The sequence below is a fragment of the Hetaerina americana genome, unplaced genomic scaffold (assembly GCF_022747635.1).
Source record: "Hetaerina americana unplaced genomic scaffold, ioHetAmer1.1.p SCAF_10, whole genome shotgun sequence".
NCBI classification, from domain to species: domain Eukaryota; kingdom Metazoa; phylum Arthropoda; class Insecta; order Odonata; family Calopterygidae; genus Hetaerina; species Hetaerina americana.
The window spans coordinates 38,805,472-38,832,380 of record NW_027286070.1 but is presented as its reverse complement, the minus strand read 5'-3'; the positions used below and the strand labels follow the sequence as shown (position 1 = coordinate 38,832,380).

The 26,909-nt window shown below is 34.3% G+C and overlaps 1 protein-coding gene across 1 annotated transcript; it reads right to left on the bottom strand.

Moving 5' to 3' along the window:
* Positions 1-19: 19 nt before the first annotated feature.
* Positions 20-26,909, bottom strand: LOC139698573 (116 kDa U5 small nuclear ribonucleoprotein component). The gene is made up of 19 exons (XM_071597416.1): positions 26,847-26,909; positions 26,510-26,629; positions 26,177-26,418; positions 25,657-25,928; positions 25,444-25,568; positions 23,974-24,098; positions 22,999-23,190; positions 22,615-22,705; positions 21,164-21,299; positions 20,560-20,687; positions 16,707-16,900; positions 13,863-14,029; positions 13,382-13,561; positions 11,193-11,370; positions 10,908-11,082; positions 9,136-9,247; positions 7,945-8,089; positions 7,481-7,634; positions 20-353 (listed from the first exon to the last, which is right to left on the bottom strand). The coding sequence occupies exons 2-19, from the start codon at positions 26,621-26,623 to the stop codon at positions 150-152; spliced, it is 2,934 nt and encodes a 977-aa protein (XP_071453517.1). The 5' UTR covers positions 26,624-26,629; positions 26,847-26,909; the 3' UTR covers positions 20-149.

The window sequence follows — 26,909 nt, the reverse complement described above, 5'->3', positions numbered from 1 at the left end:
ATAAGTTTATTTAGACAGGTACAAAAAATATTCATCCATAAATACATTTTCTACAAAAAGTGAATGAAGAAAACAGAAATAATGTAATTGTACTCTTAGAAAACACAAAATTAAAATTTGAACATCTTAATTATAATAATGTATTGTTACTATAATGGATAATTTAGCAGGACATCTTGTCTTGCAAGCTCCAACAACATAGGATCGTCGAAAAATTTATTGATGGAAACATCCTCACTAAGTCCCTTGCGCCTACGAGTCTTGATCATGAACTCTCTAGCCAAATGTGTTGCTGGTTGAGGCTCAAGAGGCCTTATCACAATACTTTTATCCAAAGGATCACCTGGAACAATCTGCAAAACATTGAAAATTATTACAAAAATTATTTCTTTTAACAAAATGGTTTTATCAAACTGAAAAAAACTCAAATACTTCATTTCATTACATTCATTAATGACCAAATATACACCCTTGATAGTTTACATTAAAATTGGGAATATATATAATATATGTGCAAATTAAGTTTAAGAGATTATGCATAAACTCAAATATGGAAATAAAGCTCAAGGACAGAGTTAAAAAATTTAGGACCCTTGATTTTAGTCCCCAATATACTACCTTGATCAAAAGGTTCCCGGAATTTATTCAGAAAATTAAAAATACAAGTTTATTCATCTAAATCTATATTGTCCCCTTCAAAGTAATCCCCATCGACTGCAACACACTTATGCCAGCGCTTGATCCAATCCTCGAAACATTTTTTATATTCGGTTTTCGGTATGTCCATCAGTGCTTCCTGCGATTTTTCCATTACTTCCTCTCGGCTGCTAAAACGCGTTCCCCGTAATGGTTTTTTAACTCGATTGAACAGAAAGAAGTCACAGGGAGCCAAATCAGGTGAATTCGGTGGCTGTTGGATGGTATTTGTTGCATTTTTCGTCAAAAAATTACGAATAATGATAGCACTGTGCGACGGTGCGTTATCATTGGTGCAAAATCCACGAGTTTTCTGCCCACATTTCTGGTCTCTTTCGGCGAATTGCTTCACGCAAACGTCTCATAACGCCCAAATAATACTCTTTGTTTACTGTCCGGCCTTCTGGCAAAAATTCATGATGCACTACACCGTTGTAATCCATGAAAACCGTCAGCATTGCCTTCTTTTTTGACTGAAAACGACGTGGTTTTTTTGGTCTCGGCTCATTTGGTGAACGCCATTCACTTGCCTGATGTCTGGATTGCGTGTCGTACTCATAAACCCACGTCTCGTCTCCAGTAATGATCCTTTTGATGAATGTGGGATCGGATTCAGCCTCGCAAATCATGTCTTTTGCGACGTCAACACGGTCTCTTTTTTGCATGAAATTGAGGTATTTTGGAACCAACTTTGCTGCTACACGACGGAAACCCAAATCATTAACCACAATGTCTTGGGCGGATCCATAGGCAATGTTCAAGTCCTCCGCTATTTCTCTGATGGTTAATTTGCGGTTATTGACCAACATTTCTTTTACTTTATCAATTTTTTCACCGACTTTCGATGTCGATGGTCTGCCACTGCGTTCATCATCTTCGATTGACTCACGACCACTTCTGAACCGCTCGTGCCACTGGTAAACGACCGTTTTTTTTAGAGAATCGTTGCCGAAACACTTTTCCAACATTTCCAACGTCCGTGCGCCACTAAATCCGTTTTTTACGCAAAATTTAATACAAGTTCGTTGTTGCAAATTTAAATCCATTTCTGCAATTGTAAAAAATCGCCAACACACACAGAGATAGATGTACTCTTGGCTACGTAACTTTTGCAAATGTCAAGTTATGACACTAAGATTTAAAGGGAATATCAACAACAGATGTACCAATTTAACAAAAAAAACAGAACTCAAATCGGAACGATGGGAGCGCCACACGGTGGTTATTCCGGGAACTTTTTGATCAAGGTAGTATTTTATTCTATTTATAGAGCAGGATGAAAGCATATTTTAACATATATATAATGTAATAATGTGTGAGGGAACTAAATATAGGACCATAATGTATATCTTTAACTTCCCTGAGCATTCAGCACCACCATTGTTTTTAATGAAGTGATGTTTCCAACAAAAGATAAAATTGAATAAGCTATATTTAATACATGTTAGAGAAACAGTTTCAATCTATAACACACACAGTGATGTCACTAAAGGGAACTTACTCAGCAAAATTTTAAGCATGTAGCACTACTACCTACTAGCAGTGACATATTTTTCATGAAAAATGTTAGTGAAAAGATTACCAAAATTTAGTAATACTTAGTTCACTTACATTTTATGTTTATAATTCTTCTGAATTTTTCGTGATGTATCATTTCAATTGGAATGATTGATTTAGGATTTTGACTTGTTCCTGGTACTTATAAATGAGCACTATTATTTATTCCTTAGGCATCCCCAGAAAATTTATTCGGTATTTTATAATTTAGGGAACAAATTGCTTTTAGTGCCTGCCTGTTGTCACAACCACAACAAATAATGTATTTGTCAAACAGACAAAATGAAATAGCTATTCCGCAATTCACTCCCTATTACATTACCATGGTTTTAGAGAATAAATATTAATTGTGAAATTGCCAATTAGTTAGTCCTTATGATGTAAAAATTCTACCAAATAATGCCAAAAACAGTTTCATATATACATTTGTAAAATTCTTATTAAGTAGAGAGATTTCATTGATTATCTCCTTTAGAGTTGGAGGTTGCCCATATTATCCCATGGAAATACTTCAACTTGAGGCTACAATGAATATTAGCACACACAAGATAGACACTCTATCGTGACAGACTTTTTATCTGGGAACTCTGGCGAAGGAAGAGATGGTGATGAGGTGGGGGGCTACAGTTTAGGTACGAGGAATGACTGCGGGGAGAAAGCAATTGAGTTCTGTAGGAGACAGGGGTTCGTCATCACCAACACTTGATTTAGATACCATAAAAGGCGTAAGTATACATGGAAAATGCCAGGTGACTCAGAAAGGTATCAGCTAGATTATATCATGGTTAGACACAGGTTTAGGAACAGTGTGATAAATTCGCATAGCTTCCCGGGAGCAGATGCAGACTCTGACCACAATTTAGTTGTTATGAAATGTAGGGTCCGTTTCAATAAGATAAGGCAGGGGCGGCGAGTTAGAAAATGGAATGTAGAAGCATTAAATGGTTTGAAAAGGAAGGAATACAAACAGGCAGTAGAGGAAATCATGGAGGATGGTAAAGAGCTTAGAACTATCGAAGAAAAATGGGAAAGTTTCAAGAAAGGGTTGTCTAAAGCCACAAAAGACACTATTGGAACCGTTAACGCTAAAAGGATTAGGAAACCATGGATCATGGATGAGATGATTAGAATGATAGATGAGAGAAGAAATTGGAAGAGTGTAAACACAAGAGCTAGGCAGAAGGAAATACAAAGAGTTAAATAATAATTTGAGACAAGCAACAAATAAAGCAAAAGAAGCATGGTGAAAGATGCAGTGCAAGGATATGGAAAGTTATCAGAAGAGGGGTGATATTGGTGCACTATACATCAAGGTTAAATCACTATCGCAAAGTTAGAAGGGAAGATCTGTGCTAAAAGTTAGAGATAAGTCACTTAAGATAATAGTTGAAACAGAAAAGATTCAAGAGAGATGGAAGGAATATATAAAAAACTGTATGGTAAAGAACTTGGGCCAAAATGTTAAGACAGAGCAAAGGAACATGACATAGAGGAAGTTAGCTTAGGCCCAGGCATACTCAATGATGAATAGGAGATAATCAAATGAAGCCGTGGGGGCAGACAAAATTCCTGCAGAACTACTAAAAGGTTTAGGAAAATATCAGAGGAGGAGTCTATATGGACTGATTTGTAGCATCTATGAGAAAAGAATCAGGCTGCCAGACTTAGTGAGATCAGTGTTAGTCCCTTTTCTGAAAAGGGTAATGGCTAAATCTTGCAAGGACAACAGAACAATAAGTTTGATATCCCACGCAGCTAAATCTGTTCTCAGGATCATAAACAAAAGGATAGAGAGTAGGAAAATGATTACCCAGGGAATGATCAATTTAGGTTAAGGAAGGGGAGAGGTACGTGTGATGCCATTACAGTAATGAGATTATTAATCGAGAGGAATATAGAACACAACCAGGAGGTATTTGCCTGTTTTGTAGATTTTGAAAAAGCATTTGATAGAGTGAATTGGGAGAATGTTAAGCAAACAAGGAAAGGGAAGGAACTGGATTGGTACGTTGGATGGGATGAAGGGAGGAAGGAAGTACACAGAGGTGAAGAGGGACTTAAAGTAGAGTAGGCTGCTGGATTGTGTTTTGTCAGGATTCACAAAATATCTATTTGGTAGTTGTGTCTATCCAAAACCTACTTTAACTGGTAGATTACTTCATAATAATATGTTTCATAAGTGGTTCAACAGTGTTGCTATCAGCACTCAAGAGGCACCTAAATTGTAAACATCATACTGCATTATAAGCTTCCACATGAAACCACTACTTGTAGTATTATCTCCATGAAAGTTTTTGAAAAAATTATTTCATATATCAGTAGCACACATTTCTACTGCACGTAATTGTTTATGCATGTACGTACTACCAGTGGACGGCCTTTCCTTTATTTCATATTCCAGTAACATAATCCTCCAAACCTAAATTTATTTTATGGAAATTAAATTTCAACCTAATAGCACATATATTGATCTTAGCCAAATTGATTTTCAGATCTGATAGTGTGCCAAGAAATATCGAACTTCCAACATAAAACTATCCATTCAATTTTGCAGTAATTTCTCCTTGTTTGATGCTAAAATTTACATGTTTTTCCTTGAACAAATTCATAGCAACTGCAGGAGATGTCACAATAGTAACTCTTTCAACACTCATCTGCTAATGTGCATTACATTGCAATAATTTAAAATAGTAAAAATCATTCCAGGTCAAGGTGAATGATTTTTACACTGTAACTGTATTGTTCCATTTGTTCTTTAATTGCAATGCTTCTTTGGTACTTTTATCAAAATTTCTTTAGTTACTTACTGGAGAATCCCATTTTCAATATGCACCTATGTACGTGCAGGGTCACATGGAGAGAATTTATCATCTGTTTAAATATGTGTTGCACCTGCAAGATACACTGGCTTTGGATGAATATACAAATGATATTTTATGTAGCAACAGTTAAGTCACCATTTCAAATGAACAACTCGAATACTGGCACATTGTGGAAATTTTATAATTATTTAGGCCCTAATTAAAATATTATAGTTATATTATTACCGACCTTGATGAAATTCCGAGTTAAGTTGCTCATCATTGTTTTGAAGCCTTAAAAGCACCCCTTTTATTTTTAATTAATGTATCATTGATTCAAGGGATTTTCCCATCCCAATTAAAAGAATCAATATTAGGGCCCACATATAAAAACCATGGCTTTGTTAATGATTTAAACAATTACAGACCAATAGCCATCCAATATACATTCACTAACATATTTGAAAAAGCCATGTATATGCAAATAGCATCTAATCTCAAAAAAACTTCCTATTTTCCAATTCTCAGCAAAAGAAGGCTATTAGAATAATAACTGGGAAACCTCACAATGCTCCATCAAGGCCTATTTTCCATTAATTAAATATGCTACCACTCTCATCCATCTACATTATGTTTTTAATTCTGTACATAATAATAAAATTGGCAACTTTTCTTTTAATTCTTATTACTTACAATGACTACTATCATCATTATGCCAGAGGAAGGCATAACATCCATTTGGAAACATTAGAATTAAAGCATTGAAATGAGCATCAGATTATAAAACAAACTACCCAAAAGTATAAAGGTTACTGAGGGAACTACTGAATTTAGGCATACTTTAAAAAGATATCTAAAATATAATATGCTCTACTAAGTTGACAAGTATCTCAACTATATTCCTGACCAGTAAAATCATACTCTTAGCTTATGGCATATGGTCATAGTCTAGTTCATATAGATGATCAAAGATTATTCTAAATTGCTGTTTCATGCGTACGTTGCAGTCAATTTTTATGGGTTTGTGCCAAATATTATGTAACTGTGAGCACCACTTTTTTGTATTTTAATTTAGCCTGTATCTTTACTCCTTTTTAGCATGCCTTATAACATGTGCAAACACCCGCCTGGAATTTTTGTATAATGATCTCTGGGCAAATAAAAAGTAATAATAATTTTTAATCACATTCATAGCACCTTGCAAGCTAAACATATTTTAACAAAGAACAGCATTGCTGCCTCTAGTGACTAAGTCACCCAGGACTAAATGGCCATACTGTTCAGATTTTAAGGGCTTACAATGTAAGGAACTGATGATACTCTCATTAACCATTGATATTAGAACAACCCCAGATGATCCACTTGGACAATTAAATTTATATCCTCAACCAGAGGAATAGATAGATGATTTTTTGCATGGAACAAGGACAACTGCAAAAAATTGTTATCTTTATCACCTTTATTTGATGCCTGAAATTCAGAATTTTTTCTTTTTTTTGCAATAAAAACATTGCTACAAATTTGAAACTAGATAATTCAAGGAAAGAAATTCCTGTGCGTTGAATATTATGTAAAAGATAAAAATTTTATCCTGGTGTAAGCAAGAGGCATACGCAGATACCGATTAAAATTTATATTGTAAACTGCACTTTTCATTTACAAAAAAAGCCCCAGTTCAAGAAAAGGTAATCATGAAATTTATTATTTTTCTTTTGTACCCTAATAAATGTTTGGGCCCGTTTAATTTGCTTCTTTATCATTTTATATATCCCATGACAAAATCCAATAACTTTTAGCATTTCTTTAAAGTTCAAAATAGCAAGCATGCTGCCTTGACCAACAACACAACTTGCAGATGCAACAATCCAGGAAAACTGATAGCCCAAAAAAGTGACACTATCAACATATTTTCCATCCTGTAGGGAAATAACTCATACTGGAATTTAAGCTCACATTTGTGGAAAGGAGAATTTGAGCTTCTTGTGCCTTTTTTAAGACAGACTATAGTAAATTATTTTTCCTATAGCCATTAAGGGTTATAATTTGAAGGAAAAAATTCCTGGGGGTTGATTATTATAATAAAAAAACCTTCTAGGCTTAAGGAAAAAAATATTCAATATAGTCAAGCTCATATTCACAAAAACTAAATTTAGCTGGTTTTAAAATTGACTGAAAATTTTTACCTTCAGAATTATTATTTTTGACATGATGTTTACCACTTTGAAGCAACAAGTATGTGTACTATTTTAGATTTTGTCTACTCTGCAAAAATTTCTATTACATAAAAATAAGATAAGATGGAGTCCACTAAAGGGACATTTTTTGGACTATGTAGTTTGAATACATGTACTGCCATTTTAAACTTCAAGTTTATTAGAAAAGACCAACTTAATGAGGCTGTATTTAAAAGACTTGAATTTACATACCTGCCAATGATGAAAAACAGAGAGGCAGAAAGCCTGGCCCTGAGTATGAGTTCTGAGATCTGTTTCAAAACCAAATGAATCTATGGCAGGAATAAATGCCTTGATGGTGTAAAGTGGGGATCCAGGGACAGGTGCATCCTGGGTCACATGGCCCCTGAAAAATGAAATTATTTTTCCTTCATTAAGTGGAAAAAGCTGTTAATATATTTTACATGAGTTATACAACACAAAAGAAATTTATTTCTTCATTGTTCAGTAGTTTTTATTATTTCTCAATTAGACTTAGGGAGAAAATTATCATTTGCCCAAATTATAATGGAAACAATATTTAATTTTTTCTAACTACATTAATCAAGTAGTTTTACTTCTTCTCGTTCATAAAAAATTTAATAGGCCACTGAGAGTTGCAGTCAGATTTTAAATGACATTTTGATTCCACAAGAGGTCTATAAAAACTAACAAACCTTCTCCTCGCAAGAACAGTGTAGACAGCAGACACACAATCAGCTGGTGCTTGTACTTCAACAAACAAGTAGGGTTCCATAAGACGTGGAGTAGCCATGAGGAATGCTGAGTAAGCAACTCTTCGAGCAGTAGGAATGATTTGCCCTGTTGGTTTCATACAAAAATAAAGACATTATAATACACTTGACTTTTTTAAAGAAAGATAGTTTGTCGAAAGCACTTAACTTGAAAAATCCACTACTATAGGAGTATTTAAAAAGTACTATAAATTTGGTTTGGAAGTCCTTTGAGACTGAAAGAAGCAACAAAAGATCATGGTGGCAACAGAAACTGAGAAGTAAAATTCTTTAGTATTTATAGTAGTAAATTTCCCTGATTTTGAGATTGCTTCCAACAAACTTTCCCAACTGTTGTTATCCTTCTTAGAGATCAGATCTTACAATATAGTCTTTTTTTCTTCCCAGCATGAACATACTATGTTTAGCCAGTTGGCAAAAGTTATCAATATTCATCACCCAAAGGACTTCCAAAGATTAATCATGGACATGGAGAAATTCATGGAAAATTTAGCACACTTTAAGAGAACTCTCTTTCATGATCAGTGATTGATGTCTTTCAATGAGCCATTATTTTACCATATTTAACTTCATTAAAACTTGATGCTAGTGAAAGCCTATGAAGATTCCTTCATTCAAACAAAATAATTAGTGATGACTATGGTATCACAAACAGCAAACAATTGGTTCTAACTTTCCAAAATGAACCCATAAAATACACCCTCATACAAACACTTTCAACAAGACAAATCTCTCTACTTCTCCCTAATCCCAAATTCTACATAACCTTTTTCCCTTCCACTTCACTCACACTCCAAATCTACCCACTCCACTTCCCTTCCATACCTCCTTGATTGCACAATGACTTGATTATGGATAGTACATACAGCCCTCTCCACTCATTAAATTTTTCTACCCTTAGTGAAGGATACCTTGTAGACCAAAATATTGGTATTGGAGTACTTCACACTTTTTGGTACCAGAAAAGCAAACATACCATAGTGTGTTTGACAAATTAATGTTAAAGTCGCTGATTTTGCTAAATTTAAACTTTTAACATGAATTACATGTTCATAATTCTGAAGTTACATGGTTTAAAGACATGTCGATCAAAAAATTAAAAATATTTCATACCTCCTCCTCTGTGAAGTGGCTCTTGGGCAATTACAGCATCTAGAATCTTGAACTTAACATTTCGTATAGGCTCTTCACAAAGTGGACCTTCTCTTGTTCCCCACTGGAATCCCTATTATAGGACACATCAGAATACCATATAGAGTATACTATTCAAGTCAGGCATGCTGGTTTACATAATATTGATTTTCATGAAATAAAGAATTTAAAACTTGAATAATACCCTCTTCATGAAATAAAAATCCAAAATGGGCATTTTTCTCTGAAAAGAATATTTTTTCAGGAATTATACATTCTTCTGAAAATTTCCCTGACTTTTCGAGTCATAAAAACATAGAAAGACCTTCCAACATAAAAATCTTCCCTTTTCCTAAATTTTTCCAGGCCAGCAGCCACACAGAGCATGCATTTGCATAGATTATATGAGGGGTGGTCCCAGCCTGTAATACCCGGCATGACCTAGAGATAGCAGTAGTTGTTTGAAAATAATTACTGTATTAGAAAGTACGCAATCTATAAAGCATATGTTTCAAGTTTGAAGACACTATCTAGTTAAATATTTGTTTGGCAGCCATCAATTGTGAACCTTTTCAGTGAATTTGAGAAAATGGAAAAAATTTGTCATTGTTATGTGATACAATACTTTTATTTGAAAGGCCTCAGCCCAACCAATATAAAAGCTGAACTGGATTCTACTCTGAGTGAGTCTGCTCCTTAGTTTACAACAGTAAAATAGTGGGTAACATAGCTAAACCGAGGCTGTACGAGCTGTCAAGACAAGCATCGCCTTGGTCGACCAAACGTGAAGAAATAGTGAAGAGAATCCATCAAAAGATACTGGATGATCGTCGACTGAAAGTACACAAGCTAGCAGACATAGTAGGCATTTCAAAAGGTGCGGTACATCGCATATTCACTGACAATTTGGACATGAGAAAGCTATGCGCAAGATGGGTGCCACGTTTGCTCAAACTTGAGCAAAACCAGTGTCGTGAAGATGTTTCAATTGAGTATTCAGCAAATTTTCACAGCAACAAAGCAACATTTTCGCACCATTTCATAAGCATGGATGAAACATGGGTCCATTACTTCATACCCGAGACATAAGGACAATCAAAACAATGGATTCAAAAGGGAGAAGCAGCTCCAAAGAAGGCGAAGACCGTTTCATCTGCAGGCAAGGTCATGGTGTCGGTTTTTTTGGATGCGCGTGGGATAATTTGATTGACTATCTTGAAAAAGGAAAAAAGTATCAACGGCGAGTATTATGTGAACTTATTGCAATGTTTGAGCAAAGAAATCAAGCAAAAGAGGCCGCATTTGGCTGAGAAGTAAGTGTTATTTCATCAACATAATACACCAGCTCAAATATCCGTTATCGCAATGGCCAAAATTCATTAATTTAAGTTTCGCTACCTCATACAACCTATTTGCCAGATTTAGCCCCCTCAGATTATTTTCTGTTGGCAAACTTGAACAAATGGTTTGGTGGTCAAAGATTTTATAACCATGAAGAAGTGATGTCGGCAGTTAATGGCTATTTTGAGGAGCAAGACAGTTGTTATTGTAAAAAGGGAATCAAACTTATTGAACATTGCTGGGAAAAGTGTATAGAGCTGATAGGAGATAATGTTGAAAAATAAATACATTTTTTTCCAAAATTTTTTAGTTTTCTTTCTTGGGTTGGATACTTCTGGGAACACCCTCACACATAAGTGAGCATTATTGAACAAGAGCTACATCTTATGAGCACATTACTAGCTGAAACTTACCTGGACTATTGAATCCCGGACAGAGTTCAGTAATCCTTTGTCAACCTCAGATGGTAGGGTATCATCAACGAGAATATTTGGACCACCAGTTGCATCAGGCCCAAAGGCCCAAATAGATCGAGCGGCCAACAGATCCCAGTCATATTTTGTCTGGAAGAATTCACCTAGCCTTTTCCTGTTATGGAAAAAACATTTCAATTGTGCTATCAAGTGGCCACAGTGCTTATTAATATTTACACTTCAAAATGATGAAAATAAATGAATTGAAATAAAAACTATACTTACTTGTTCCATGATATCTGCACCACTTCATTTTCAATATCTTCTGCTAAACCTTTTTCTAAAGGTTCTGCAATCATTGTTATCTTGTTCTTCTTGTTGGGTGTTTCAGCAAAGCACTTGAGGGAAGAAGTTTCTACCACTGTCTCACAGAATGCAACGACTGGATCAGCAACTTTAATATCTGTACAGAAATAATAAGCTTTATTCCAGTAAAAAAAGACAAGTTCCAAGTAATGATACTATCACTTATTATCAGCATCTCACTCATTAACTTTATCATTGCAAATATCGTATTTTCCCATCAATAACGCACACCATAAGTAAAACGTGCATCCAGAACTTAGTAGTTATCATGAATTTGTATAGATACCATGCACTCAGAGCTTCATTTTATCTTGAAGGTGTATATATGCCGTGCATCTGTATATACATACATATATATGCACACAAATATTATATATATTGTGTGTAAAAATATATCCATGTACTAATAGATGGTGACAACCAATGAATAGATGGATTCATAATTGCATGTGGCTATATCTACCTTAAGTATACAGAAGATTAGAGCCAGGTGATTGGAATCGATTCCAAACAACAGAAGGACCAAAAAATAAACAATATTTACAAGCCAATACAATATGCCGCCTTATTGCTTTTTCGCTATGATTTGTAAGTTGAAACAAGATACAGGTTTGTGTGTCCTATTAATTGCCATATAAATTAACTTTTAGCAAATAAAATATAAAAAAATAAAGAGAATGAATTAAATAGGATTTTCTTGTATTGTTTGCTTTACTTCGCTTTGTTAGTATCGGCGCTCAGCTCTTTTAGACATTCTCCAAGTTCTATGAAAGTGCCGCTACATGGTGATTGTTTCAAAACCTGAATTGAGTTACGCTTTTGTAATTTAGAATTTTCTCAAGAAAATTACCCATGGACAAGAAAATCGTATAAAGCGATGTTTATGCTAGAAGTCATCAATTTCATGAAAGAAAAAGCAAATTGCAAGGCTGCCAGGATTTATCCATTAATAAATTAATGAAATCAAGGTTACGTTCCACGTGGGAAAAGTGGATGATTTCTGGTATGAAAGGCGACACAGAATCGGGAAGGATTAGAAGAGCGTCTTATAAAGAAATAAGCCAGTGGATCCTGGAAAGTTGGCAGGGTGTCAGAGTGACTTGTGTAAAAAATGATTTTGAAAAAGCTTGGGGCAATATTTCAACTCCAGTGCTAGAAGATGAGGAAGAGTTAACTTTGGCGAGGGAACTCGGTGATGAGCCTGAGAAGATAATAAATACACTTAATTCATTTAATTGTGATTCAGATGACGAATTTCTTGGATATGAGTGATCTATCCATCCTATCATATATTTACACATACTTGTATATAATACTATGTACTCTACATATACTTGAAGTACTATGAATTAGAATAAAGAAGTACTATGTATTAGAATAAATGAAATATAGAAATAATAAGTTTTTTTCTTTTTCTCTTGGATTTATTAGATGAAATAACTGAAACAGTAGCAGATCTGTATAAAAGAATGCAATTAGAAAGGCATGCTTCCAGACTAATTTATTTTTGCGAGACTCTTCTTTAAATTATTTTGTACATTATGTATGTATGGTATGTAAATGTTTGGATTTTTCAAATTTCATTACATGATGTGCATCATCATTTTTTTCGATCATCTAAACATTTTTCTATAGATAATGGTGTTATCGATGGGAAAATATGGTATTTACATGAATGGGAAGCATGTTGCAGGACTCTTTGAATGTGAACAGTACTATTTGAAAAGCTATTAACTGATAACTGCTCTAATGAATATGAGTTTTTTTCATTCATTTAGGAACTATTTAATCATTGTACTGTCATTTTAGTAACTCAATGTGATTTAGACATGGATATGTTTTATACAATGACCTGCTTAGGTTGTCAAGCAGGATGTTAATTGACCATGTTCATCATTTGACATGCTGCACACAAGAAGTATCCTCCCAACATTTGTTCTTTTATGAATGTTGCAATTTGAATCTATCTGGCATCAAATGCATTATAGCAGCATAGAATAGAAGTGGAATAGTATTAAATTATTTGTATGCAGTATATTTTGGCCAATAAGTCTCTTTTTTGCTAAAGTTGCTGGTCTTTTAGTTAACCTTTCAATTCCTTTTCTTACCAATTTCAGAATACATTTTCCTCAAGTCATGCATCACACAGTCCAAGTATAGCTCGCCAGTCCCAAGGACAACGTGCTCGCCAGATTCTTCCACTCGTGTGCCCAGTAAAGGGTAAGACTTGTTTACTTTTCTTAGTCCATCCAACATCTTGGGAAGCTCTGATGGATTGACTGGTTCCACTTTAAAAGATGCAGCAGTTAAAATTAAAAATTGTCTATTGCAAAGAAATTCATCAGCAATTGAGTCATTGAATAAATTTTCATAGACCTGACAAAAATATAGGCAATAGTGATTAATAGGCAATGGGTCATAAAGTTGATGGTCTTAAGACTTCAAACCAAATGAACTTGGATGGAAACAAAACATAATTATGTACATGGGAACAATTATTACTACTTTAATTGGTAAAATTAACGTTTATATTAAGCTACTAGATCATCTTCATCATAATATAGTAATATTTAAATTATGTACACTCACCAGCAATTTTGATGACTGACTGTGTGTTGAACTTTAAGGGCCTAAATATATATAAATCATCTCCAATAGTTATGTCGGTGATCGTAGAAGTCTTCACAATCGGTTGATCAATGCCCTCTATTAACACCCAGTTTCCTGCAGGCACCCGGTTGACTTCAACTTTATATCTGTAGCATAACAAAATATGTGACATCGTCACAAAACATCTATTATGTACCTATTTTAAAGATCAAAACCAAATAAACCAAGCATGAATAGTCCAAACTTTAAAGAAGGGTAAAAAGAAACTTAACATTTCCACCAAAAAGATTTAATATTTCACGACCATGGTTTCGAAGCTGTGCATCATCATCAGGTAACGTACATCAACATTTTTCAACTTATATAGTCTGGCTCCGAGAGGGGAGTAAGGGAGAGGAGAGGGGGGTAAGGCCCCTTACTCCCCATACCTTACCCCCTCTCCTCTCCCCTCTTGGAGCCAGACTACATAAGTTAAAAAATGTTGATGTACGTTACCTGATGATGATGCGTAGCTTCGAAACCATGGTCGTAAAATATTAAATCTTTTTGGTGGAAATGTTAATTTTCTTATTATCCTCGTAGTCCAAACTTTGATGATCTAGATAAAACAAAGATAGGCCATCTGGTTGCAATGGCTGACTGGGTGGGTAAATTATAGGAATTTGGTGAATATTTATTAGAACTTGAAGAACTTGATTATACATGAAGCAGATAACACCATGCAATTTTTCTCAACCCATGATTTTAATACTTAGCAAGTTTTAGAAAGAGTTAGTAGGAGTGGGAATTAAAGAGTTTTGTAGTCAGTTTTTTCTTTGCAGAGTCTAAATATTTTGATCACTAAAATTTAAAAGGGTATGATTTAAGATTTAATAGGGCTGTTTTCAGTGGCCATCTATTGTGATGTAGGAAGAGATAAAGATGTGAGATGAGAGAAAGGTAGGGGTCGAAAAGGAATAGCAATGCATAGGGTTTAGTTGCTGGCTGTTGAATCCATTAACAATGGGTGGCGGCAGAACCAACTTGATGTTAATGGCAATTGGTCACCATGGTAGGGATGAATTATGCAATGGAAGATGAAGATAAGAGGGAATTGGGTCCATGAGAAGGTGTCTAAGGAAAAGGATAAAAAATGCCATCTTGGTTGGGTACGTTATGGTTACAACATGACTGCATTACCTATAGTGGGTAAGTAAAGAATGAGGGGAGCAGAGGGAGGGACATATAGACAGACGGTGGAGGATTTTCAGTAAGTTACATGTTTGAGCATAATTTGAAGAGCAGGGAGACAATAGAACCCAGGTTTGAATTAAACTACTGCCAGATTTGCGGATGAAGACATTTATAGGAGTCTAGGAAGTCAGGGGAGGCTTGACCCCAGTCATGGAACAGTGCTTAAAATTCAGATCTGATCCTCATTAATCTCTCCTCACTTCCCTCCCCTTTTCCTCCCAGCAATCAAATGTCCAGTGACTCTGTAATCATACCCACCTAATGAACAAGGCAGTAGTAGTAGTTTTAGACGAGGCGACCGACAGCTAAGGTCATCTGCGCCATGAAGATGGCATTGACATCAAAATAGCATTGTGACTTCCTCTTTTTCTCTCTCTTGTTTCTATCCCTTGATACTTTTTTTAGACACCTTTTGTCCCTCTATCTAACCTCCTCATCTTTTACATAATGCAATCCTGCCCTGACAACCACCTTCTTGTGTCACTCAAATATATTCCATTAACATCAAGCTGGTTTTGCAGGAACCCATTTTCAATGATTAATTATCCATTGTACTACGAGTTCCATGACTTCCTTTTTATCCCTACTTTTCCCTTGACCACTCCTTAGTCACTTTCTTCATTATAATTGGTGGGTACTGACATTAACCCTATTTAATTGTCTTCCCCTTTGGCCTTACACTGGTTCCATTGAGATGCATATGAATTGCCAGAATTCTCTAATCAGAAAAGTTACTCTCATATCTAATTATTATTATGTGATAATCATTGCTCACAATAACACAAATTTCAGCAAGTATTTGTTTTTCAGTAAGCCTCTATGTGTACATCAAAAATATTATCACTTGAATGATACCCAGTACCTAACCTTAATTTTATATAAACACAGTAATTTGCCATCGGGAAAAGAGTGATTGTCTCCACAGCACAACATTTTAATTAAAGGGAACGACCAATTTATCATAATGTGCAAATTCATTGGTTACCAGTTCAGAATGCCACATCTGCCCAGAAAATTAATTGCTTCCTCACTCAAAAATGTAACAGAAACGGAGAAAGTTTAGGCATTACATCAAGAGGGCCCTGACATCTCCCTAATAAACACAAGAATTCAGAATGCAAAATATTGAAGAGGGCCTTTCAAAATGCTTCTATTATACCAGATACATACATTGGTTTTCCAACAAGGGAATATGAACAGGCTTATTACATAATACGTACATCCATTTTAATAGATAAAAATTGTCCTGTAATCACTCAGTGAGGGAGATGATCAAACAGGTTCAAACAAACATGATTTCCTTTTTATTTTCCCTATTTTTTTTCATCAATTTAGTCTCTGATGAAAAAAAAATTCATTCAAAATAACAACCCCAACTCCCTTATTTACTTGTTCATTTTTCTTAGACAACATGTTAAAGAAAAATTATTAATAATCAGTAACGGGTAAATGATGTCCAAAAATGCAAATACATTATCAAAACCAACAACTCTCACAGAAGTATCACAATAATGGTTAAATTATTTAGGTTATTCAATCATTGTCATCTTCTACACCAAAACTATCAAAATTTTTATAAGATGATCTTACCTAGCCTCAAATATCCACAAGCGCCCAACTGTCAAAACTCGCGAATCCTCTTCATCCGCTAAAGTATAATTTTCTCCAAGAACACGAACTTCTTGTCCTGCACTCAATGTTCCACTCAGTACACGGCCTAGGACTTGGAAGAATGTACATTCTTCCGTTGGATACATCTTTGTACTGTGAACCATCAGGCGACCCTAGAAATAAAAAATCTCATTAAAGATGGCAAATTTCCATTTCTTCACAAATATTACCTGGATACTTTCATACATTGTGATGAAGTACCACACACTAATGCACCTACCAAATTCTGAATTGTGAAATGAAAAAAGAGTGGCAAAAAAATAAATTATAATGAACATATGTATTCAGTATAAGGTATTAGTAAATATTTACCCATTGAAATTTTCTGAAAATTGAAATGAAAAAAAAAGGCATCCATTCTTTTATTCATGAAATATTACTAAGAAAAATAAAATGTGGCCATCACATTACTTTCTCCTTGCAATTTCCCATTTTATAGCTGAGGATAAGGACAGAATTGCCAATTGACAATAATTTATGGTGTAGCTCATGTGTATCAAAACGTACCTATGTACCCCTGCAAGACAAAGCAAAGGAATATCATCTGAATTAATTTCTCTCACAATTTATTTCTGAATAGATTGTTTTTTCGAAATTCTTTTCTTCTGGGGTGAAAATGAAAGTGTTTCCCCAATGAAGGATAATGAGCTGTTTCTAAAAATGGGATTTTTATGGTGACACATTGAAAATGGTAACAAGCCATTTATGAATGATGTTTAATAATTTTTTCAAGTGAGATACGATAAATGACAAACGAAATAAAAAGATGTAATGTCTTATCTATATTATGATTCAAGATCAATAGTAATTTTATTTACTATTTTAATGAGAAAAATAAAATGTTCATTCATGGATATTCACATCAGTTTTTAATATAAATGGTTCTCAGATTTCCCATTATAATTACATGTCTCTTTGGTTTGGTACCACTGATGCATGCTGAAACAATACTGTCCTCAATATATGTACGGAGGAAGTGAAAAGGCCAAAATGATCACTATCATTTGGGGAATTTTGGGAAAAATCTAATCAGTTCTTGCTCACATAATAAATATGTTACATATACAAATATGTGCTGCTTAGTTTTTTGGTTATTGTGATCACTAAAAATATCACTTAAATAGAGACATTTGTATTTCCGAAAGTGGTCCAAAAATGTCCAGTCGACCTAAATATGTATTTCCATTGAAGTTCCATAGTCAAATTTAAAACTAATAATACTAACTTGGCTAACTAAAAGTAAAAGAACTATCTCAGCTAGCTGGTAGCAAACAGAAGAGTGGATGAACATTCAATGCATCCATTGTTTCCAAGTATGGTGTGCTTTTTGTGGAGAAGCTAGGGTAATAATTGAAAATATATAAGAATTTATTTTGGACTCTTTCAAAATTATTAATATAGGATGAACTAAAGACATATTAAAGCATTTTAACAAATAGATGTCCTTAAAATCTATGGTAAATTTAGTTATCAAACCTAACATATAAAGACCTTTAGTAACTACACATGAAATCTGACCATCAAAAGTTAAAGCCTGTCAAAAAATAACTCCTAAATCTTTGATAATCCTAGGAATGGTTTTACCATCAAGAGAATAATCAAGGTAAATAGGTGATTAATATGAAAAAAGGAGATGGCATTAAGTTTTTTCACATTTTAGGTCATGCAATTTAAAACACACCAGTCGGAGATCTCAGTGAACAATCACCAATATACCAGCAGTCATCCGAGTTCTGCACCACAATAAATATTTTTATACTATCTACATATATTTTTTGTATACATTTATATTAGATGGGGAGTAGGGGGAATAATTTAACTAATATCATAAATAATTACAAAAGAAATACTAGCCCAAGGTGCAACCTTCAGCCTACTTATGCTCAACAAGGTAACTCAGTAACCAATTTAATATCATTTCATTTACACCAATCGATTTCATTTCATGTAACATGAAAATAAGATTTACCTTATGAAATGCTTTTGAGAAATCAGGGTAAATAGCCCTCTTTGGTGATCTTTTTCCAAGGCATCAATTAGGTAATTGGTGAAAATCAACAAATTAGTTCCAGTACACTTGCCCTCTTTGAAGCCATGTTGTTCATGTACCGATACATTTTTTAGGAAATGGTGCTAGTTTGTCCACTTCTAAGCTCTCTATTAGTTTGGCTCACAGATTTTTCATCAGTTTGTATCACAGATTGAATAATTACTGTATGGTAGTGTGAGATGTCACGTTTACAATTTGATTTGTGAACAGGGATGCCATAACTATCATCAAATGCAGAACACAATGTATTTTTCCACTGTTCTGTTTCCACAAGAACAGTGGAAAAATACATTGTGTTCTTCTTCTAATGAACATGAAATTCTACAAAGTTGTGCCTGAAACAATTGAATGCTATAACTAGTTTTTAGGATTCCCAGGAAAGAGCCATCACTGAAAGACAGATTGAAGAGAATGAAAAGATGGAAAATACTGCAGAATGACAATTTTTTAATATAGAAGGGAGAGTATTATCAGAACCAAAACCTTCGCAAACATCAAGACTTTTTAATTTACAGACTACTTCGTATTTTATTGATAGTGGCTAAAAAAGCACTGAAGTTAATTTCAAAGAAAAATTACGATATAGCAGGGCCTATAATTAAAGCCTAGTTTGCTTAGTTCATATAGCAAAAGCCAACTCTATACCCAATTCAATGTAATGGCCCAAGGTGTGACCCTATACCCACTTATGCCCAACAAGGTTATTTTGAAACCAATTTAATAGAAGCCTCATTCACAGAAGTATTACACAACAGGCCTGGCCAGTTAATATCTTCACAGTATAAGCTATCTGAGGCATAGTCACAAGTGGAGACTATTCTTGATCCATAATTGATTCTCATCAAGACACGTATTGAAATCAAAAGAGACCAAAAAGTTGAGAGCAGGGCGGTATAAGTCAGCTATCATAAGTGGAACATAATCAGTACAAGAGGTTACTGAGGATTTATAACAAAAAACTAGATTTAGCCTTCTGCTCAAAGAATGAAGGGAATCATAAAATTAATTTAAGTCCAAGAAGTGAATTGTGTAAAACAGCATTTTCCCTTGCAAAGATTTTGGTTGGAATTTTTGAGGTAGTTATGTTTTTAATATTGTTGCAATGCTCTGTACATAATTCAGGGAAAAATTTGAGGGTAGATACGTGGTACCAATTAAAACTGACTTTGTTTCAAATGGAATATGTACAAACCACTATTTAGGGAAATGTGGCTAATTATTTAATTGAATAAATGAGAGAGAAGAATGAATTGCAATCAATACGTCAATACCTCTCATTTTGCCGCTACCAAGAATGCTTCTGTTTTTTCTTAGAGCAATGAAACTAATTACCCAGCTCAATTCTTAATGAAAGCCATGTTTCAGTCAACACAATGATATCATATAATGGCAGGTAGAGCATATAACACAACTAGATGAGTAACACCATAATTTACATTATAAGACCAGAGGACAAAGTGTTTAGTTTTTTGAAACACTGATGATTGAGGGGATGGGGTCAAAATGCCTTATTACTAAATTATGTTCACCATTACTCTTCCTTACATTAAACTGGTTCAGGAATTGTCGATGATATTGATGTTCATGGATTGCTCTACTGTTCTCAGCCACAACGTTGCTTCCAAACTTTTTGCTATTCCTAACGACCAAGAGCATCACTAAGACTCTTAAGAATTACTTAAAAGGTTGTGTTTTGCTTAAAATTAAGGTATTTAAACTTACATCAGGATCACACTTGCACATATCAAGGGCAATTGGGGAGTCAATAGGACCAGTATAAATGTGCTCAATTTTAGTTCTTGCAGCTGCAGCAGGGGATGGTATGTGTTGGACACACATGTCGACAAATCCTAAAAAGATAAACAAAAATGCTAAAATCTGAGGGCAAAACCAAATCAATGTTATACTACATATGTATGAAGGCATCTTAAATTTTATTGAGAATTATTGCTAGAACACTAGTTAAATACGGTTCAACAAGCATAACACATAAGAAGCACAAAATAGAATCGAATTGTAAAAGAAAATAAATACAAGATTTTTTATATTATATCCAGTAGTTGTACACTAGGCAACTGTTATGTATCAAGTTTTATCAGATTTTAGGAGATAGATTTGTACATACATAATTCCAATGCTTAATGAACCTGCAATTTATTCATAGAAATGACCCAGGCAATTACAAAAGAAGACATATGACAGTTGAGAAATCTATGGATAGTTTTAAACAGATGAACAATACTGTTGCCTTAAGATAGCTGCTTTTGAATATCATAGTCAGTTTAAGGAATGGTTAAAGAGAAAAGAAATTAAAATGCATGCTTACCACTAAAATCTCCTAAGAATCGGCCACAAATTAGTCTCAGAAGTGGCCGGACATTAATTTTCATTTCCTCCTTGGTCAGGCGAATACCTAGTTCATCCAAAACAGCTGGAAGACTAGTATCAACATCACCAACAACCTATTAAGAATAACTTATAATTATTTAATTATATAGGAAATAATTTATTAGCAATCTGCCGAGTTGGAATTCGTGTAAGCTTTATCAATGTTTAAAAAGCTGCAGTGAATCTGAAACAATATGTTATAACATACATACAGCCTATAGAAAGTATATGAACATTTTTTTTCTCACTAAACAAAAGTTATGATTTTAAACATTTACATGAATGCACATTTGAAAGAAAAGAAAGCTGAAGCTATGGGGAAGTTAAAACATGAATTCCTTAAAATATTACTGTTTCAATTTCCAACAGTATTTGCGACAGCTGGAATATTGCTTGCAATCTTGAGGAGTTTTGAGAGAACATTTTTATTATTTTAAATGAGTACCAAGTGGAAAGAAGCAAGAGAAAACCTTAAATTGATGCTTTAACATGAGTTAAATATGTGCATCATTTCTTTATTGAAAGTATATTCTAATTTTTTGTAACAATTTCAAAGGGTAAAAATCATTTGCTTAAACTGGGATTTGTACCTGGATCCCTCAATGTCCACACAGTTAAGCTAACAAGGCTTGACTTTCAACTTCACCTTTGGAAGCACACATTTTATTCAGCAGTACCTTTTGACAAATGCTTTCTCATATCATTTTTTGGATGAAGGAGACATTATGTATTAGAAAACATTATATCTGCATGATCTCTCTTAATGCAAAAAGTATTGAAGCCAAATAACTAGAATTACAATGAACAAAAAATTATATTATGATGAAAAGATGTTTTTAAAATACACAATTTCAAAGTTTAAAAATCATTAGCCTTGACTGGAATTTTAACTCATTGGCATTGTTTTATTTTGCAATTTACACTATCAGATGACTCTTTTAAGTTACTGCCGTGGTATCCCCAACAGTACATACTTTGAGGCATACATATCTTAGTCTTTGGACTTTAACAATAACGGAACTATTAACAGTGTTTAGTACACAGTTACATGAATGTGGCTATATGATTCTAGCAGAAATGACACATGAAAAATAAATCCAAACACAAAAAATTTTATCAGAAAAAACATGCAGGTCTTCCAGACTTGAATTTGACTATATTTCTAATCGATCAAAGTAATTTTAAAATGTAAATTGCCAAACCAATAAAAATTGTCAGAAACCATCAGATTCATTCTCAAGATGGAATTTCAATGTGAGACCAAATGAATGATTCGATAGTGTCAATGCCAAGTTGTCTAGCTCCTGGCTCAATGACTTGCAATAGAACACATTTAAAATTAAAGTAATACACGCTATAATTAACACTAAATAGTTCATCAAAACTTACCTGGGCAAATATTTTGTACAAAGGCTCCAAAACAAACTCAACAAAACTTCGCTGAGCTGAACCATGGGGTGGCTTCTTTGTGAATTTACGCCTGGAATCATAAAGAACAATGAAACAGTTTAGAGTAAAAAGGTTAAAGGTTGAGGTTAAAAGAACAACAGAACTAGCAATGAAAATCAAATTATTAATTACTAATATCCTGAAACACATCTGGTACTTTTTCCATTTAATATTAATATATTTCCATCTCAAGACAGTTGAGCTGAGTTTCAGAGACTGGGTATGTGCTTTAATTGGATTTTACAAGATCGATTCGACACCTCTCAACAAATTTTTTCATTCAATCGTGAAATTAAATCTTTTATAATGACATTATTCACTTACGTCTTGCTGTTAAAGTATATGTCTCCCCATAGTCTTCGAGCAAACTCATTAACATTCACTCCATCATAAGTTTCTGAATACACATTAGCAAAAGACTTCAGTGTGAAGCAAACTGAGTAGAGACTACTGGCAAAGCATACGTTCCCCAAAATTGGGGAGACAAAGCGTGGATTCTCTTCATCAGTGTACAAACTGTAGGATGAAAAAAATAACATTAATTAATTTCACCGGTACTTCACTTAAACACATGAACAACATGTGTGTCCATTTAAATTTTCAGGGAATAAAAATGGGTATCACTACCCTACCCCATGTAATGACGAAGGTATAATCATTATTTCAGGCAACACTACATAAAGCAGGTAGGGAAGGCTAGTGCCAAACAGAAATAATTAAAATTCTTGTATGGCAACTCCAACACCCAACAAAATAATACGTCCACATAACCCCTACTCACAAAACAATGATGAGTATATGGAGGAAGTAAAGAATGAGTAAATATATTAATAATATACTTATTTGTCCAGCAGACAAAGTAACGAGAGTATTCAGTCAGTATTGAGATACAGGACAGGTGTCTAGAACATGCATTCTCGTATTGCAGGTGATCTTGAGAAGAGTTTATGTATTCCACATGCAATACGTGAGTGTGTATTCAGGAGAAAACAAATCACAACAGTAGGTTAATCTTAGCAGTGTCATAACAATTTCTTTTGATAGTCTTGATAAGCCTTATTTGTACACAGTTACTGAATAGCATATTGAGATGTTACGTATTCTTCATGTCTACATTTTAAAATGACAAGTACAAATTAATATTGATTGGGTACTCAAGTTTATTAATTTGCATTGTTAATATACCATCATAGAACCAAATTATACCTCACACAACCTAATCACAAAGGATTTAAATGACATTTGGGTTGGAATGTGGATCTGTTAATCAGTTGAGAGAAAGAAGTTCATCACACTCACCTCAGGAGACCATTTATTTCTTCAACAATGTGCCTTAACTTGTAGTAGGCATCTTGAGGGGGCAGCTTAAGTTCAAGCATAAGCCTATCAATCTTGTTAATGCAAATTGTAATAGCCACTTTTTCCTGTCAAGAAAATAGAACATTGGCATGTCAGACATATTCACCACCCTAATGTATATGACAAATATAACAGGTTAAGTAGACTCAGATAATTTGCAAATCCAACAGATTTAAGGTGGGGAAATCATCTCTCCAGTTAGATTGATGGATAATAATGAGTTTTAATTAGCCAGTCATTATAGTCATGGAATAAATGCAGTGTACCAGTTAATCTATCCAAGAAGTGTTTTAGAAGAAAATGGTTTAAGAAGTGCATTAGCTGAAGTACTATTTACATTTAATAAAGAAGCTTTGAAAAAGAGGTTTGAGCTGATGACAATGACCTTGAGCAAGGATGCAAAGAAATGAGAGATTATATTGATATGGTGCAGTATTGAACAAAACACATATTTGAGCAGATGTTGAGGCAAGAGAATATGCATTGACAGTAGATTTGTGAAATATGGGTTAAGAGAAAAATTGAATACGTTAAATGGGTGAAAGGACAACATAAATTCAAGTAGTATCCATTGCAGGGGAGGACAGAGGGTTCTTAGGAGATATTCACAGGGGACAGGAGAAGTGGAAACGGCATTTTTATAGGCAATGGAATGCCTAAGACAGTGATAGAAGTGAGAATAATTGGCAATCTAGATAGGGGATGAAAAGAATTAGGCATGTTGGATGGAATAAAGGGAGGCAATGAATACTATGAATTGAAGGATGCTATGTTACTGTAGGGTGTTACATGTTTTTCCAAAATGTACCTTAATTAGAAGAATAACATCATTCATAATAATTTTACAATTCAATTAGCTGTGCCAAAACTAAAAAGTAAGACATTAAAAGTTTTTAGTCAAAAGCGAATGTGTGTTACTATCTTTGGTAATGCACACTAAGTGCCTAAAGAAATATTTTCTTTATCCATGGCCCTTTTGTTCCCGCATGCTTGTACAAACTACCATTCTTTTAGGCCCTATTTCTGTACAAATATGTACCGTAATTCCATTTAAATCATTAAAACTCACAATTACCTAACGGCCATTCTACACAAAAAAGAAACCAGCTATTAAAACAGTTAATCTCCAATTTCGGATAAATCCTTAACTCATGTCTTCCAAGTCAATATCTGCCATATATACTCCAAATTAGTCCTTGCAGATGAAAAGCTTCTCCATTCGTATGTGATGGGATGACATTTTGGCAAGCATTCCAGATGAATGCATAACTGTCATCCCACCAGGTGAACCAATGTGATTGAGGGTCCTAGACACGTTCATCTGCGACATCAATCTTTGGAAAACTTCACTCCAATGATACTTGGTCAACTTCAATATAATTATGACAATTAGATGATTTTAGAACTTACTTGCACTGCATGCTTCAACAGTCTCTCAGTGTTCAACATGACACCTTCAGCAGCATCCACAAATAAAACTACTCCATCTGATAACCTAATAGAAGCAGTTGCTTCATCAGAGAAATTGACGTGCCCTGGCAGAAGAAGCAAAAAATAACTTTTAATAAAATAAGCAATTATTTATAAAAATCAAATAACCATTTAAATAATTTTAGGAAATACCTGGAGTGTCAAAAACGTTCATTAGATGTGATTTGGCTTTGATGTCTGGCATTACCAGTGTAACAGGCATAGCTTTTGTGGATACCCCCCTCTCCTGTTCTGTAAATAGTGTGTCTGTATAGCGTAAATGCTTATCCTCCAGAGGTAAACGAAGTCCAGGATGAGTCTGTTCCACTAAGCGGTCGACGAAAGTAGTTTTTCCATGGTGGAGATGGCCTATAATGGCTACGTTTCTGATGAGATGCGGAGCGTCCATTAAATCAGCCAAAAATCTAATTTGAAAACGAAAAGTTGAGGATCACAGTTGTAATTTTATCGCACATATAATACTCAATAAATGTGAATTTGTGATTGTGTAAATGTAAATGTGAAAGTTGTCTAATATGCATGTACTATCTCTTTCAGTGATATGCTATAACAATATTAACATGAAGATTAATATTTCCACCAATTTAGTAGTATTAATCAATAAGGAAGTGAATTCTTATGTATCTAATCAGTAGCTCAAATGGACACTCACTCCATGTCGTAGACCGTTTCTGGTAGACTTTGCTCCTTTAACTGAAACTTTTTACGTCTAGTAGGTGCAATTAATGGTTTGTCGAGGGGCTGATTGTCTTCTTCTTGAACTATAGTTTCGACTTCAGGTCCAAATACTTCTAAGGCATTCGGATAGTAGCGTTTGTCTTCGTGGAGTACTACAGACATTGGGGCCACTTCCTCGCCTTCGTCATCGTCACCTCCATCATCAACTCCGTCTTCCTAAAGGTGTTGGCAGAGTAATTTAAAATTTGTATGGGTTTATTTTGATCAACAAGTTATAAAATGTAAAAAAAGTCATGATAAACCTTACATCATAATCCTGCCCTTCTGGCTCACGATCCCTGTAGGCATCATCTTCTTCCTCGTCAGATTCGAGCTCAGGCCCAATGTAATTACCGAATTCATCATAAAGATCGGCATCCATCGTTACCTAATGGTGAAAAGAATGTTGTTTCCTGTTTTATGACAATAAAAATTATAGGAAATCTAAAACTTATTTTTTGAATAGCTTCTCACGCCGGTAAGGCAGAAGTTCCATTTTCCATGACAAACCATGGATAATAACTTACAAATAGTTTTATAATTATCTGCGTTTATTTTAATACCCTCTCGATCAAAATTGGTCACAACGAGACAGTATAACTTACCCCTTAAATGATTACCGGATATCAGTTGTTTACCAACTTTAGCATGGGCAATGGCGATTCGAG

Bases quoted from the DNA above. Each gene is read 5' to 3' on its own strand.
- LOC139698573 (XM_071597416.1), bottom strand. From the start codon at position 26,623: ATGGATGCCGATCTTTATGATGAATTCGGTAATTACATTGGGCCTGAG. The intron at 11,083-11,192 runs GTAAGTATAGTT...TTTCCATAACAG, and splicing joins GTGCAGATATCATGGAACAA to GAAAAGGCTAGGTGAATTCT. The intron at 8,090-9,135 runs GTATGAAATATT...TGAAACCAACAG, and splicing joins GCCACTTCACAGAGGAGGAG to GGCAAATCATTCCTACTGCT.